This window comes from Ochotona curzoniae, unplaced genomic scaffold, assembly GCF_017591425.1.
Source record: "Ochotona curzoniae isolate NIBS_2020 unplaced genomic scaffold, NIBS_Ocur_1.0 patch175, whole genome shotgun sequence".
NCBI lineage: Eukaryota > Metazoa > Chordata > Mammalia > Lagomorpha > Ochotonidae > Ochotona > Ochotona curzoniae.
In genome coordinates this window covers 391,661-404,295 of record NW_024466723.1, presented here as the reverse complement: position 1 = coordinate 404,295, position 12,635 = coordinate 391,661, and the positions used below count along the sequence as shown (strand labels likewise).

The following is a 12,635-nucleotide window of genomic DNA, read 5'->3' as shown; positions in this document are numbered from 1 at the left end:
AGCTGGATGGGAAGTGGAACGTTCAAGGCAAGGACTTTAGCAGCTAGGCTACCGCGCCAAGCCCTAGTTCTGTACTCTCTACTTCTCGGGATTGCCTCCTAAATATGGAAGACAGCCCGGGTTTCCAAAGGTCAGGGAGTACCAGGCTCCTCCGCGGGATTCTTTGAGCTGCCAAGGACAGCTGCTCTCTGGCCTTCAGATGACCTCAGAAACTAGAAATGCTTATTTCGGGCACTGGCCTGTTGGCCAGTGTGGTCAGGAGTGGAAAGCACCTGTCAGGTGTTGCCGCGGCATTGGGCTAACGAGAAACTTGTGCAAGCTTTGTGGCTGAAAAAAACGGCCCCTTCCACCCGATTTTTCCTGGGTGAACCAACCACAGCGGTTGGGGAGCGCCCCCTGTGAGCGAATCTCGGTAACGGGGTTCGGGCTCGCCCTCCGGTTGTTCCTATACGATAACTGCCCGAAGAGCAGCTGGGTACCGAACTTGAGCCCCAGAGCTGGTGGGAGGCCCCGGCCAGGGAGGCTGTTCCTGAGGTTGGTTCCCGTCCTCGGCCTAGCCAGGCGCACCAGTGCTCGGCGGCGGCTGCAACTGGCTCTGGAAGCGCGAAGGCGTCCTTGGCCGCCGGATCCAAGGGGCGCGCGGAACCCGGGGCGCGAGGGGCGAGGGGCCGAGGCGGACGACAGCGTCTGGCCGGGACCGCGAAGCCCTTGAGCCAATCACCGCTCGAGGCTCTCCCTCGCGACCTCGCCCCCGGAAGGAGCGTCGCCCCGAGCAACCAGCACGTCCGGTTTTCGGTTGTGGCGGCGGGAAGCCATGAGTAAAGGCCGAGCCGAGGCGGCGGCGGGAGGTAACGGGGAGATGGGGTCCCGCGGGAGGCCTGGGAGGCCGCGAAGGAGGAGTTGGAGGCCGGCTGACGCCCCGCCCGGCGTCGGCGCCCCCCGCAGCCCCCGCCATCCTCCTGAAGTACCTGCAGGAGCAGAACCGGCCTTACAGCGCCCAGGACGTGTTCGGGAACCTGCAACGGGAACATGGACTGGGCAAGACGGTGAGGACCCTTTCTCGGAGCCCCCTCCCCGTGGGTCAGGGCGGGGTCCTGCCGCCGCCCCGGCCCGAGATGCCACCGGCGGCCCCTCCTCCCCTCTCCCGCTTCCAGGCCGTAGTGAAGGCGCTGGAGCAGCTGGCCCAGCAAGGCAAGATCAAAGAGAAGATGTACGGCAAGCAGAAGATCTATTTCGCTGATCAGGTGAGGACGACCCGCACGGATGACCGGCTTCGTGTGCGAGCGTCGAGCCCCCCAGGAAAGTGGTCTGTGGCAGGCTAGTTCCAAGGGGGCGTCTTTAACTCAAGTCGTGCAGGCTGGCCTCTGACAATCACAGGGTCTAAATGCAGGCGTGCGCCTTCACTTTTCTTCCTTGTGACTCACACAGGGCTAGGCAGTCCACGGGATAGAAAATGGACCACCCGGAGATGGGCCTGAGGGACCCTGGTTCACCGGCCCGTGTGTCCCTGAAAGCCAGACGGCCCAGAGGTGGTGGTGCCCCCGACCCTTTGCGCCTCGCTTGGAGTTTGGGTCCCTTCGGCCTCTGCCCAGCCTGCAATTACCATTTAGGATTGGCCTAGGCCGTCACCTGCCCAGGCAGCCTTCCCAGTACTCGAGCCACCTGCTGCTCTTGCAGGCCCTTATTAGCCCTTCCAACACCAGCTGGGGCTGGTTACCTTGGTCGGGCCTGAAACTCCTCCAGGAGCTTCTGTCTCATATTCATTGTCATTCGTCCACTCAGCACCCCTGGGTGTCTGACAGCGGCAGACATTATCTGTTTGCCCCAAGCTCCAAGCAGGGCTCACTCCCCCACTCAGTGTGACTGCTCTGTTGACTTCTGGGGGGCGGGGTGTGCCTGATCTGTCTCCATTCCTCCGTCCTGCTGTGATGGGACTGTAACAAATGGCCTGGCTTGTTCCAACACTTGCCTTTGGCAGCCGCGAGCTGGCTAACCCAGTTGGCTAGCCTCTGCACCAAAGGTTCACCTTGCCCAAACCTAAGGTCCCAAACTGCCTGCAGGACCCTCACTGGTCCCTGGCAGGGTCACCTGGAGCAGCCCGCAGACTTGTGCTGGAGCCCCTTATTCAGTGAGCTCCCACCAGGCCCTGCCACTGGCAGGCTTCCTGTTCTGGAGCCCTGCACGCAGGGCTGCCCATGTTACTGTCTATCTCCAACCAGGTGAGGGCTGTAGCACCAGCTGCCAGGGTATTTCTGTACAGCTGAGCGTCCTGCCAGCTTGGCAGTGCCTGGGGACTGGCATCAGGTTCCACATTTCTTTTTAAATCTTTTATTGGGACCAGTACCCATTGATTTTTCTCCAAAGTGACCTCCATGGTCTCCACAGGGCCCCCCACTTAAGGGTTTGCAGGAGGCTTTTTTTCCCAGCTGCGTTCCCATCTTTGTCCTCACATCATGCAGCTGTGCTCGCTCTTGTCTCTGGCAGGCCCAGTTTGATGCAGTGAGCGACGCTGACCTCCAAGGCCTGGATGCCCAGATCGTGGCCCTGACCACCAAGGTGCAGAGCTTGCAGCAGAGCTGCCGCCACATGGAGGCTGGTAGGCCTGGGTCAGCCCTGCAGGATGCCACAGTGTCAGGTTCCTTGTGCAGGTCAGGAATTAGTACTCAGTGAGGGGTTCGCTACAGCAAAGACCCCTCTGCTGCCCCCTTGGGCACTGCATGACACATCTGATAACTAATGGCTTCCATGTCCTGCAAGCAGCACACACATGTGCCTTCCCTGCCACATGGGTACGTGTGCCACGTCCCCCTTTACATGAGCTTGTCTTAACTGGCTGCTCCCAGGTCTGCTGGTCCACACCCCCCACCACTTCCGGATATAGGAAGATATAGGGAAGATGCTTCGTTGTGAGAGCCCTGTCCTCAGAAGGGAATCTGTGGACAGAGCAAGGAGCATGACAGGAGACAGCTCAGGAAGCACACCTGGTGGGGGGCAAGCCCCCTCCTCGGGCAGTGACCCCACTGGGGTGTTTTCAGAGCTAAAGGACCTGACGAGTGCCCTGACCACTCCGGAGATGCAGAAGGAGATCCAGGAGTTGAGGGAGGAATGTGCAGGCTACAGGGAGAGACTTGAGAACATCCGAGCAGCCACCAACCACGTGACTCCTCAGGAGAAGGAGCAGGTGAGCCGGGAGGGCCGTGACCCAGTGGGCTGCCACTGGCCAAGGACTTAAGAGTAGCCTGTTGCTCCCCCAGGTGTACAAGGAGAGAGAGAAGTACTGCAAGGAGTGGAGGAAGCGGAAGAGGATGGTGAGTACGTGGGATTCCCAAGGCAGGCTCTCGTGTGTCTGAACTGGCTGCTGTCTATGGTCATGGACCGCCCCCCCCCCCCGAAATGGGGTGTGGTCTTGCTTCTTTTCAGGCCACAGAGCTGTCTGATGCGATCCTCGAAGGATACCCCAAGAGCAAGAAGCAGTTCTTTGTAAGTGACACTTGCTCTCTCTTCCCTGCTGGCTCCTCTCGGGGACAGCTCATTCCTGTCTCCCTGCCTCACAGGAGGAAGTTGGGATAGAGACAGATGAAGATCATAATGTCAAGCTCCCAGACCCCTGAGGGTCTTCTCGCAGGCCTGACGGAGGAGCGCGAGCCATGCTGGACGGGCCACCTCATCAGCGCGGCCCTGTTGCTGTAGCTGTTCCTGCTGCTTCCTCCTGTGAGCCGAGTGGTGGGAAGGCACAGACCATGTGTTGGGTGGACAGGGATGGGCTGAGGGTGGAAGTCAAGCCCACTGTCCACACTGCAGCGACAAGCTTGACACATTAGGTGCAACCATGCTAAAGGAAAGCATTTGGCAGTATTTATTGTAATATAATCTGTTATAAAAATATTGTATTGCCTCTGGATAGTCATGCCCTCCCTGATAACAAACCTGAGGGCGGCTCTGCAGGGAACCTGGGGGATAGGGCAGGGAAGGGAGCCTGTCACACACATGGCATCTGGGAGCCCAGGGCTTTCACCCATCAGAGTCCTGGGGGTTGCAGGTAAGCCTGGGAGACAGGTCCTAGATAAGGCTGGGGGCATGTGATGGTGGGCAAGGTGGCACAGTGACTTCAGACACCCATATCCCATGTTCGAGTGCTGGTTTGAGTCCCAGCAGTTCTAGTGCCATCCAGTTTCCTGTTAATTCATCCTGGAGGCAGCAGAGTGTGGCTCATCTGCCACTCACATGGGAGAGCTAGGTGGATCTGGGCTTCTGGCTTCACCCAGACCCAGTCTTGGCTATTGTCAGCATTTGGGGAGGGAACGAGCAGATGGAAGATCTCTGTTACTGTGCATCTTGAGTAGATAAAAACAGACATTTAAAGTAAACGAGATCTTGGAGTTAAGAACCTCCCTCATCCTCCTTTAAAAAATAAAAAGTTTGGGTTAGTTTTAAGATCTAGTTAATTTTCCAAAGTGATAGCTTTAAGAAAACTGGTGTTTAGAAAAATAAAACATCTCAGATACATAGTGCTGTGTCACATCTGCCTTTGCATGAAGTGTGGGGACAGGAAAGCAGAAGTAGCAGCACACACAGGCCATTTCTCCCACCCAGGGCAGGGCAGGGCAGGGAGCAAAGGGAGACGCCCAGGAACCCCAGCTCTCACCCCAGTGCCTGGGGGAGGGTCTCCACTGACTGCTCCCAGCAGCTGTCAGAACGGCCAGGCATCACCCAAGATCAAAGACCCAGCAGGTGCAACCACAAGCACAGGTCCAAGGCCAGTGCCCTCCAGGAGCCTGGAGCAGACCTCCCACCAAGGACTTCACGGGGGTAGGGGACGGGAGACCAGGTAGGTTCAGGTTTTATGGTCACTATAATAAATTAATCAGGAGCTTTGACAAAACACACAGCCCAGCCCCACAGAAGATGGAATGGGACTGGGGAAACCAGACAGCAAGTAGGAGGCAGCTGACCCGTGTGAAGTGTCACAGTCCAGGCTTGAAGGCCCAGGGGCTCCCAAGACCATCAGTACAGCTGGTTTTTCAGCTGGTGCAGGACGCCAATCACGATCTCACGCAGGGTCTGGCAGGGCAGTGGAGGGAGAAGACGGTGCTGAGTGGAGGCCAGGTTGAATCAGGAAGCCTGCCTGCCTGGCCCGCCCTGCGCTTGGGGACTGGAGTGCTGTGTAAAATCAACCTTGTATCATGGTCAAAGTCACAGTAGAAATATTGGGAAACAGGAATCTCTGATACAAGCTGCAGCCTTAGGAAAAGCTGAGAAAGGAAGCCGTGCCCTAGAAATGTCCCAGCAGCCCTAGGGCTGGTGACCTCAGGCAGCTGGGTGGGGAGTGGAACCACCTGCAGCACCAAAGCTGGGAGTGAGGCCTGGCATCCTGCTTGCCAGATGAAGCCCCCATGGAAATGTGGGCCAGAGCAAAGCAGCAGAAGCTGGAAACAGAAAACACTCAAGAAGCCAAAATCTGGGACCCAGCACAGCAGCCTAGTGGCTAAAGTCCTCGCCTTGCACGTACCAGGATCCCATATGGACACGGGTTCGCGTCCCAGCTGCTCTACTTCCCATTCAGCTCCCTCCCTGTGGCCTGGGAAAACAGTTGAGGATGGCCCAAAGCCTTGGGACCCTGCACCCATGTGGGAGACCCAGAGGAAATTCCTGGTTTTGGATCGGCTCAGCCCGGCTGTTGCAGCTGCCTGGGGAGTGAGCCAGCTGATGGAAGATCCTTCTGTCTTCCTTTCTCTCTGTAAATCTTTCCAATAAATTAGTAAGTATATAAATCTTTTAAAGAATCTGATATGGAACAAATGATGAAGCACAGCAAGTGAAGCTGGCATTTGAGCAACACCTGCATTCTCACCCTGGAGTGTGGGTTCAAGTCCCAGCTGCTCCACTTCCAATGCAGCTTCCTGTCTTCCCCCACCACGCAGGCGGGAGATGAGGTTGGAGCTTTGGGCTCCTGACTTCAGCCTGACACTACCACTACCTTCCCAATCACTTTTTAAAGCTTACAAGTAGCTGCCTCGGCCCCGTGTCTCAGGCCCCTCACTGGCCCTGGGCTCTGTACCTGCGGCTTGCAGTGCTCCTCGATCCAGCTGAAGACACAGGCCGACAGCTCCTGGAAGCTGGCCACTGAGATGGAGGCATTGAAGGACTGGAACAGCGAGTCCATGATGCCTTGAAACACATTGAACTTGACCTGGTCTGAGACCTGGTCCTTGCCCTCATGGGGGTTGTCCTGGTGCGCCTTCACAATCTGCTCATAGTTCCTGGGAGCAAGCAGGTCAGGGCTGAGGGGCAACAGCACACCCCGGCCAGGGGAACCCACCCACGTGTGAGCCATGCCAGCTAGACATGGCTTCCAGGTCAGAAATGGTGACCCCTTCAACCTTCTCGGCATCAATTTCACAGGCATCCGCTGTGTTTGGGCCATTAAGTTGCCACCTCAGGAAGTGGCTGTTGTCTGAGGTGGCGTGTGAAAACCAGCAGGACAGGCCCGGATCTGGCTCTCAGTCCCCTCTGGAGCTCTGGCTGGCTCCCCCAGCTTAGTACGCTTAGTACCCCCTCTTACACTTTCATGATTTTTAGGGCTGTGACGTCCTTGCGGAGCGTGGACACCTCCTCTTCCTGCTTTTTCTTCTCTTTGTGCAAAAACTGGATGTAGTCGATGGCTGGGTGGGGGGTGAGAAGGGAATAGGATTAAGGCTGGCACCCCTCCTCCATGCCCCCATCAGTTCACTGAGGCCAAGGGGGCAGGGTGCAGAGCCCAGACCGCCTCTCAGCTCCAAGCTCCCCCGGCTCCCCCAGCCCCAGCTTTACTCTTCTGCAGAACGATGGCTTTGCTGAGCTTCTGGGAGCCGATGGAGAAATCCTGCTGCTGGCAGGTGGGGACGATGGTTTGAAGGTCATCATAGCCTCTCTGTGGGGACAGTGGGGAAATGGCGCCTTCAGCCCTTCCATGACACTCCAACAGCACGCTCAGTGCCCGGGGTCAGGAGCCTTTGTGCCCACGGCTAGGCAAGCTGGCCTCAAGGGCAGAGGGTGGGGCAGACTCCGAAGCTACCCAGGCCTCCCGTTACCTTGATGGCGTCCCTCCGCTTCTGCTCAGCCTGCGTGTGTGCTCGCCGCCGCCGGTCCTTGTAGGACTCCTTGTAAGACTCCTGCTGGTAGTCGCTGTCCTCGTCATCTGTAATGCATTTGGGGACAGCAAGAGGTCACCCCAGGGCCCTGTGATCCTTGGTCCGTCCAGCTACAAGGAACCTCAGATGCTACAGGTAGTGTGTCCTGGGTCTGGCCCCTGAACTCCAGCACCCCCTCGTGGGCAGACACTAAAACCAGGGCCTGTCGGCCTCCCTCCCTCCTGGTCAGGAAGGCGGGTACTGCTGCCTACCTGTGTTGGGAACAGAAGAGGCACTGGTGGACCCGATGCTGTTAGCTCTGGACACTACACTGCCCTTGCTGGCGTTGTCTACAAAAAGCCCTGCAAGAGAGACTCCCCAGTTACTCTGCGGGAGTTGTAGGGGGGAAGCGCAATGCCAGGCCCCAGCCACAGGCTCTCGGCTCCAGCCACAGGACACTGGGCCTTCCTCTGCTATCCCGTGCCACACTGCTCTGCCTCCGGTGTCTGCACTGCCCCGTGGGACCTCTGGCTCGCAGAGAGACACTGCGGGGTGGGGAAGAGTGGCCAGGTGCCCGCAGTTCCATCATTTCACTACGCAGGGGGCCCAGGGAATTAGGGGTCACCCTCGGTCGCTTCCGGCCCGCGGCTCCTCCCTCGCTTCTCTGCAGCCGGGAAGCCGGCTCGGGGACGGTGGACTGTGCTCAGGTGTGGCTGTCAAGGCCAAGGGGAGCACTCACCGGAGTCCACGTTCTCGCTGTAGGCGTACTCCACCTGCGCACAGAGCCGCGAGAAGCGTCAATCGCGGCGGCCGCCGACCCACACCCGCCGGGCCCGCCTCCCCGCCCGCTCCCCCGCCTCGCAGGTCTCCCACCTGGTCTTCTCTGCAGCCCCGGGGCCCGGACACCAGGGGGGACTTGGGGGACAGGAGGGCAGCCCCTCGTCTTCCGGACCCCTTACGTGCACGAACCCGGCCCGCCCTCCCCTCGCCGGCGTGCGCGCCCACGGGGCTTGCCTTGACCCAGGGGTCCTCCGGAGAGGCGCCCGGCTCTGTCATCCTGGACCCACCGAACCGGAAACCAGCCAGCGGGCGGGCCCCCGCTGCGAGGTCGAGGGCGGCGTGCCCACGTGAGCCCCTCCGCCAATCCGTGCCCGGCTGCGGGGGGCGGGACCTGCCCGCTGCGCACGCGCGGCTCGGAGGCTGTGACCGGGAGCCGGAGCCGGCCGAGCCGGGCGCTCGGTGTAGCCCGGGGGTTGGGGCAGGGGTCTCCGCGGCTCCCTGTCCTCCCCGTGCTCGGCACCGGGATGATGGCGACTTGAGCATCTGATACTCTAAAACGGCGCCATTCCAATGGCTCCTCTGAATACGGCGACAGATGATCTGCACACGCGCACTGGCCCGTGGCACAGAGTCCCGCTTGTCACATCATCTGACCCCACGAGTGCACAGGCCCCAGTGCCACCCTGCCCAGGGCCAAGAAAGGAAGCACCACAGCCAAAGTTGATCTGGGTCTGGGCAGCTGCAGCCCCCGAGCTCCAGGCCCCAGGACTCCAGTGATGCAAGCAGACAGCACACTGCAGCAACAATCAGAAACATGAACGTTTAATTCTGTTACACGTTCTAGTGTTCTTCCTGGACCCATGAGCCCTGGTGTCAGACACCTGTGGGCAAGACTTGGGGTGGAACCCCAAGAAGGGTCTCCTTCAGGAGCCCCATCCTCACTGCTGATCAAATTCCAGCATGCTGAGTGGGCTGCCTGGACCACCAGGCCGGCTGCGTCCTGCACAGCTTAGCATGGAGTCCCCAGGCTCGACCCAGGCCCAGCATCAAGGTCCTCGTTTCTGCTCACCACTGGGTCACCGTCAGCAGTCTGCCCTGGGCTCTAGGCCTGAGCCTGGGGCATGCGCTTCTGCAGGAGGTCCCAGGCCTTCTCCACCTTCACATAGTCCCAGACGTGGGGAGGAAGAGAGGCTGGGGTCAGCCAGGCACCTACTAGGATGTCCCCACACCCTGGCCCCTACCCGGCCCTGCCCTGGGCCCTGACCTGGCGCTGGGTGACCTGTGGCTCCCACAACGTGCTCAGCACCACGTGACTCTGGTCCACAAGCTGCTGCCCGCTCATCTGGCTCTGCAGCCGGCTTTGGGCTGCAGCCTCACTCAGGCCGTCCCGCTCCACGATACGCCGGACAGCCTGGGCAGACCACGAGTCCAGGCTCAGCCACCAGTTCTGCAGGCTCCCGCCGGTGGGGGCCCGCGGTGGGCAGCAGGCATTGGGCTTAAGCTACCTCAGTCTCCGGGATGACCACGGTCCACACCTCATGCACCATGTTCTGCCAGCCGGCTTCCAGCAGCACGGCGGCATCAATCACGCACACACGCTTGCCTGCGGGGACACCTCGGTTACTGCCAGCAGCACTTGCAACCAGCCACATGGCTGAGGACACACAGGCAGGCTGGAACAGGGGCAGCCTTCATGTCCCACTCACCCTCCGCCACGGCCACCTCCATCTCCTCTCGGGTTAGCTTTGCAATAACTGGCCACATGATGTCCGTGAGCACCTTCAGCTGCTTCTGCAGACGGGGAAGGAGGCAGGCAGACCAGAGGTCAGGCAGGAGTGGGAAGAGACGCATGGAAGTTGGGCCATCCCCGGCCAGATCAGAGCCCAGAGGATCAGGGTGGCTGAGGGGCCTGGGGGCCTGGGCCGGGGAGTGGGCAGTTACCTTGTTCCCAAACACCCGGCTGCCCAGGACCTTCCTATTGATGATGCCATCCTTGTGCAGGATATCTGGATGGCAGAGGCGGGGGCTGAGCGGGGCGGCCAGGTCACCTGCAGCCTCCCCAGGCACCACGGGTTACCTGTTCCAAAGGCTTCCACCACCGGCTGGTAGGCAGGGCCCCCGGGCGCGTAGGCGCGATGGCCGAGCTGGTCGCTGTCGATGACGAAGGCCCCCAGGCCCTTGAGGCGTTTGGCGATAGAGCTCTTTCCAGAGCCGCTGATGCCAGTCAGCCCTAGTACATAAAGCTGCGAGGGCAGGTCTGGCCGCTCCTGGGAGTGGGTGAAAGGGAGTCCTCAGGCTCAGGGGTCCCAGCCGCCCCCCATGCTCCACAGCTCCCTCCCACCCGGGTCGAGGGAAGCCTTACGTTGGGAGGCCGGAGCAGGTTTCCCAGCATTCGCTGGCGGAGGCTGGAGGAGCTAACTTTGTCCTCTTCATTTTCTTGGTGGCGTGGGTCCTTCAGCAGCTGGATCTGGTACAAGGCCAGTTCCTTCAGGCCCTGTAGGGCAGCAGGGAGAATGGGAAGACAGAAGGTGCCAGTGGGAGGAAGGCCAAAGCTGGACACCCAACGCAGCCCCCTTGCTCCCCTGACCTGTCCCGGGTTCCAACTCCGTGGGCCAGCAGTGCCAGTACTTCCTGGCATCTGCCTGCCTCCTGAGCCCAGACTTTCCCTCCCCTGGGGCCCTGGCGGCCTTCCTCCTCCCCGTCCACTCCCTCTGCCCATCTCCCTCTGGGGTTACATTCTCGACGCGGAAGCGGTTGACGGCCATCCCCCCGCGATGGGTCTCCTCGCTGACCACCAGGAACTCCAGGCCAGGGTCAGAGCCCGCGGGCCCATAGGGGTCCAGCAGGGGGGTGATATCAAAAGTCAAGGAGGGTTTGACGTCCACCAGGAACTCACTCAGGTGGTCCACACGTTCAGTGTAGGGCTGGAGCAGCTCGGGGAGCAACTTGCCTGCAGAGGGAGCCCAAGAGATCAGGACTTCTTGCTGAGGGGGTCCGAGCGTGGGGGGTACAGCAGTGGGAGCACTGTGCCTCCACGGGAGGGGGGCAGGAAGAAGGGGCGCCACGGGGAAGGCCTTTGGCAGTGGCCAGAAGGTGCTGGTTGGCGGCTGCACAGAGACAGAACCACCACAGGGGGGCGCCTGGAGGGTCGGCGGGGAGAGCGGCCCAGGGATTGTTCCAAAGGCCAGAGTCCTGCTCAAGTGCCCACTTGCTGTCCTGGGCACGCTGCCTACATAGAGCTCACTCTCCTACAAGTGGGTACAGTGCAGACACTGGGGGGTTCCGGTCTGCGCAAGCTGAGAAAGCTGCATTTACTCATTGAACCCAATTCCACAGCATAGCCCAGGTGTCAGGCACCAGGACACAGGGAGGTGACCAGGGAGGGCTCTGCCCTTCCCGAACCTTGGTATGAGAAGGGGGTCGGGGAGGGAGGTGACACTTTACTGACTTCATCCAGGGTCCCTCTCACTCACTCTTCAACAGGTCTTTATCCGCTACTCCCACCACAAGCTGCTCCTGGGCCAGGACGCAGGCGACACTGAGCAACACCTTGTGGGCATTGTGCAAACGGTCAAAGGTGCCCCCCACGGCCCCGCGGTGGTAGCCGCGCACGGGCTGCTTGGGTGACCTGGCCACGGGGGAGGCAGGTCTGATGGTGGAAGGGAGGACATCCAGGGGCCGGGCCGGCAGCTCCCCCGCGCCGTAGTCGGGGGACAGCAGCACGGACGTGAGCTGCGGACAGCAGCTGTAGCAGCTGGTGGCGTAACGTTCCAGCTGCTGCTTGACCGGGTTGTATTGGCTTCCGTCGAGGGTCTGGAAGTCGGTCAGCACCACTTCTGGCGGGTGGGCCAGATTCTGGACGGCGCTGGGCAGGGGCGGGAGGAGGGTGCTCTTGGTGTGGATGTTGGTCAGCAGGATCCTCACGTCCAGGTGCCGGTGGACGTCGGCGCCGGTGTAGAGGTGCGACAGGAAATCGAGGACCTCAAAGGTGGCCTGCACGGGGCTGGACCGGGGCTGCGCCGGGCCCTCGAGGCTCAGGCCCGGCTGCAGGTGGACATAGAGGGTGTGATTTACCAGCCGGGAGGCCGAGGTCAGGATGGGCCCCAGGCGCGAGGCCAGCGAGCTCAGCGGCGTGGTGAGCACCAGGAGGCCCGAGCGGAACACGGCCATGGTGTCCTGGCCTGCGGACGGGCAGGGGCAGTGGGGTGGAAGGAGAGTGACCACCGGCCCGCGACCGAGCCCTGCACCGGGGTAGTGGACCTGGCCGGCCGCTGACGCAGCGAGCTGGGAGGCCCCAAGTCCCCGGGGCCGCTCGCTGAGCCGCCCGAGGACCAGGAGGAGGAGACCGCAGGAGGACGATCGGGCGCAGGCCGGCCGCCCTACTCACTCGGGGCTTGGGCTGCGTTCGCGCCGCCACGGACGCCTCCCCGGCCGGCGGGCCCGGAAGCACTAGCTCGGGAATGCGCGACTCAGCCGCGACGGAAACGGAGGAAAAGCCGAGCAACTCCTCCCCCGGTCGGGACGGGCTTCTCGCGAGACTCCCCGCCCGGCGAGGAAGGCGCTCGGGGGTGGGGCGGGGCCTGCGACGTAGGTTCGAGTCCGCGCACGGCGGGGTGCAAAGTCGGTGTGTCCGAAGCCCGGAGCACACACACGCCGCGGCTTTCCTGCGTTCCGGGGACCGGGGCGGGAGTTGAGGGACGGGAGAGTGCAGCCCCGGTGCAAGTCCGCGTTTCTCAGATGGGGCAT

At 61.2% G+C, this 12,635-nt stretch overlaps 3 protein-coding genes across 7 annotated transcripts; 1 reads left to right on the top strand and 2 right to left on the bottom strand.

Annotated features, from left to right (window-relative positions):
* The first annotated feature begins 8 nt into the window (after positions 1-8).
* On the top strand, positions 9-3,756 carry LOC121166582 (homologous-pairing protein 2 homolog). Of its 3 annotated transcripts, none has more exons than XM_040995791.1 (8): positions 9-848; positions 946-1,046; positions 1,155-1,244; positions 2,485-2,596; positions 3,036-3,181; positions 3,255-3,308; positions 3,421-3,480; positions 3,555-3,756. In XM_040995791.1, the coding sequence occupies exons 1-8, from the start codon at positions 815-817 to the stop codon at positions 3,609-3,611; spliced, it is 654 nt and encodes a 217-aa protein (XP_040851725.1). In that variant the 5' UTR covers positions 9-814; the 3' UTR covers positions 3,612-3,756. The 3 variants fall into 3 exon arrangements, with proteins under 3 accessions (XP_040851725.1, XP_040851726.1, XP_040851724.1); XM_040995792.1 differs by having other exon boundaries at positions 2,485-2,606; positions 3,055-3,181; positions 3,555-3,747; XM_040995790.1 differs by having other exon boundaries at positions 3,421-3,747.
* An 85-nt stretch (positions 3,757-3,841) lies between these two features.
* Positions 3,842-8,216, bottom strand: LOC121166581 (max-like protein X). Of its 3 annotated transcripts, XM_040995787.1 has the most exons (9): positions 7,983-8,216; positions 7,936-7,946; positions 7,849-7,892; positions 7,382-7,471; positions 7,071-7,177; positions 6,811-6,910; positions 6,563-6,662; positions 6,059-6,260; positions 3,842-5,061 (listed from the first exon to the last, which is right to left on the bottom strand). In XM_040995787.1, exons 1-9 carry the CDS (start codon positions 8,163-8,165, stop codon positions 5,005-5,007), a joined length of 894 nt encoding a protein of 297 aa, XP_040851721.1. In that variant the 5' UTR covers positions 8,166-8,216; the 3' UTR covers positions 3,842-5,004. The 3 variants fall into 3 exon arrangements, with proteins under 3 accessions (XP_040851721.1, XP_040851722.1, XP_040851723.1); XM_040995788.1 differs by lacking the exon at positions 7,936-7,946 and having other exon boundaries at positions 7,849-7,882; positions 8,124-8,216; XM_040995789.1 differs by lacking the exons at positions 7,382-7,471; positions 7,936-7,946 and having other exon boundaries at positions 7,849-7,882; positions 8,124-8,216.
* Positions 8,217-8,694: 478 nt separating this feature from the next.
* On the bottom strand, positions 8,695-12,371 carry LOC121166580 (bifunctional coenzyme A synthase). The gene is made up of 9 exons (XM_040995786.1): positions 11,363-12,371; positions 10,625-10,839; positions 10,252-10,383; positions 9,967-10,156; positions 9,831-9,895; positions 9,596-9,680; positions 9,395-9,492; positions 9,154-9,300; positions 8,695-9,045 (listed from the first exon to the last, which is right to left on the bottom strand). The coding sequence occupies exons 1-9, from the start codon at positions 12,057-12,059 to the stop codon at positions 8,992-8,994; spliced, it is 1,683 nt and encodes a 560-aa protein (XP_040851720.1). The 5' UTR covers positions 12,060-12,371; the 3' UTR covers positions 8,695-8,991.
* Between the last annotated feature and the right edge of the window lie 264 nt (positions 12,372-12,635).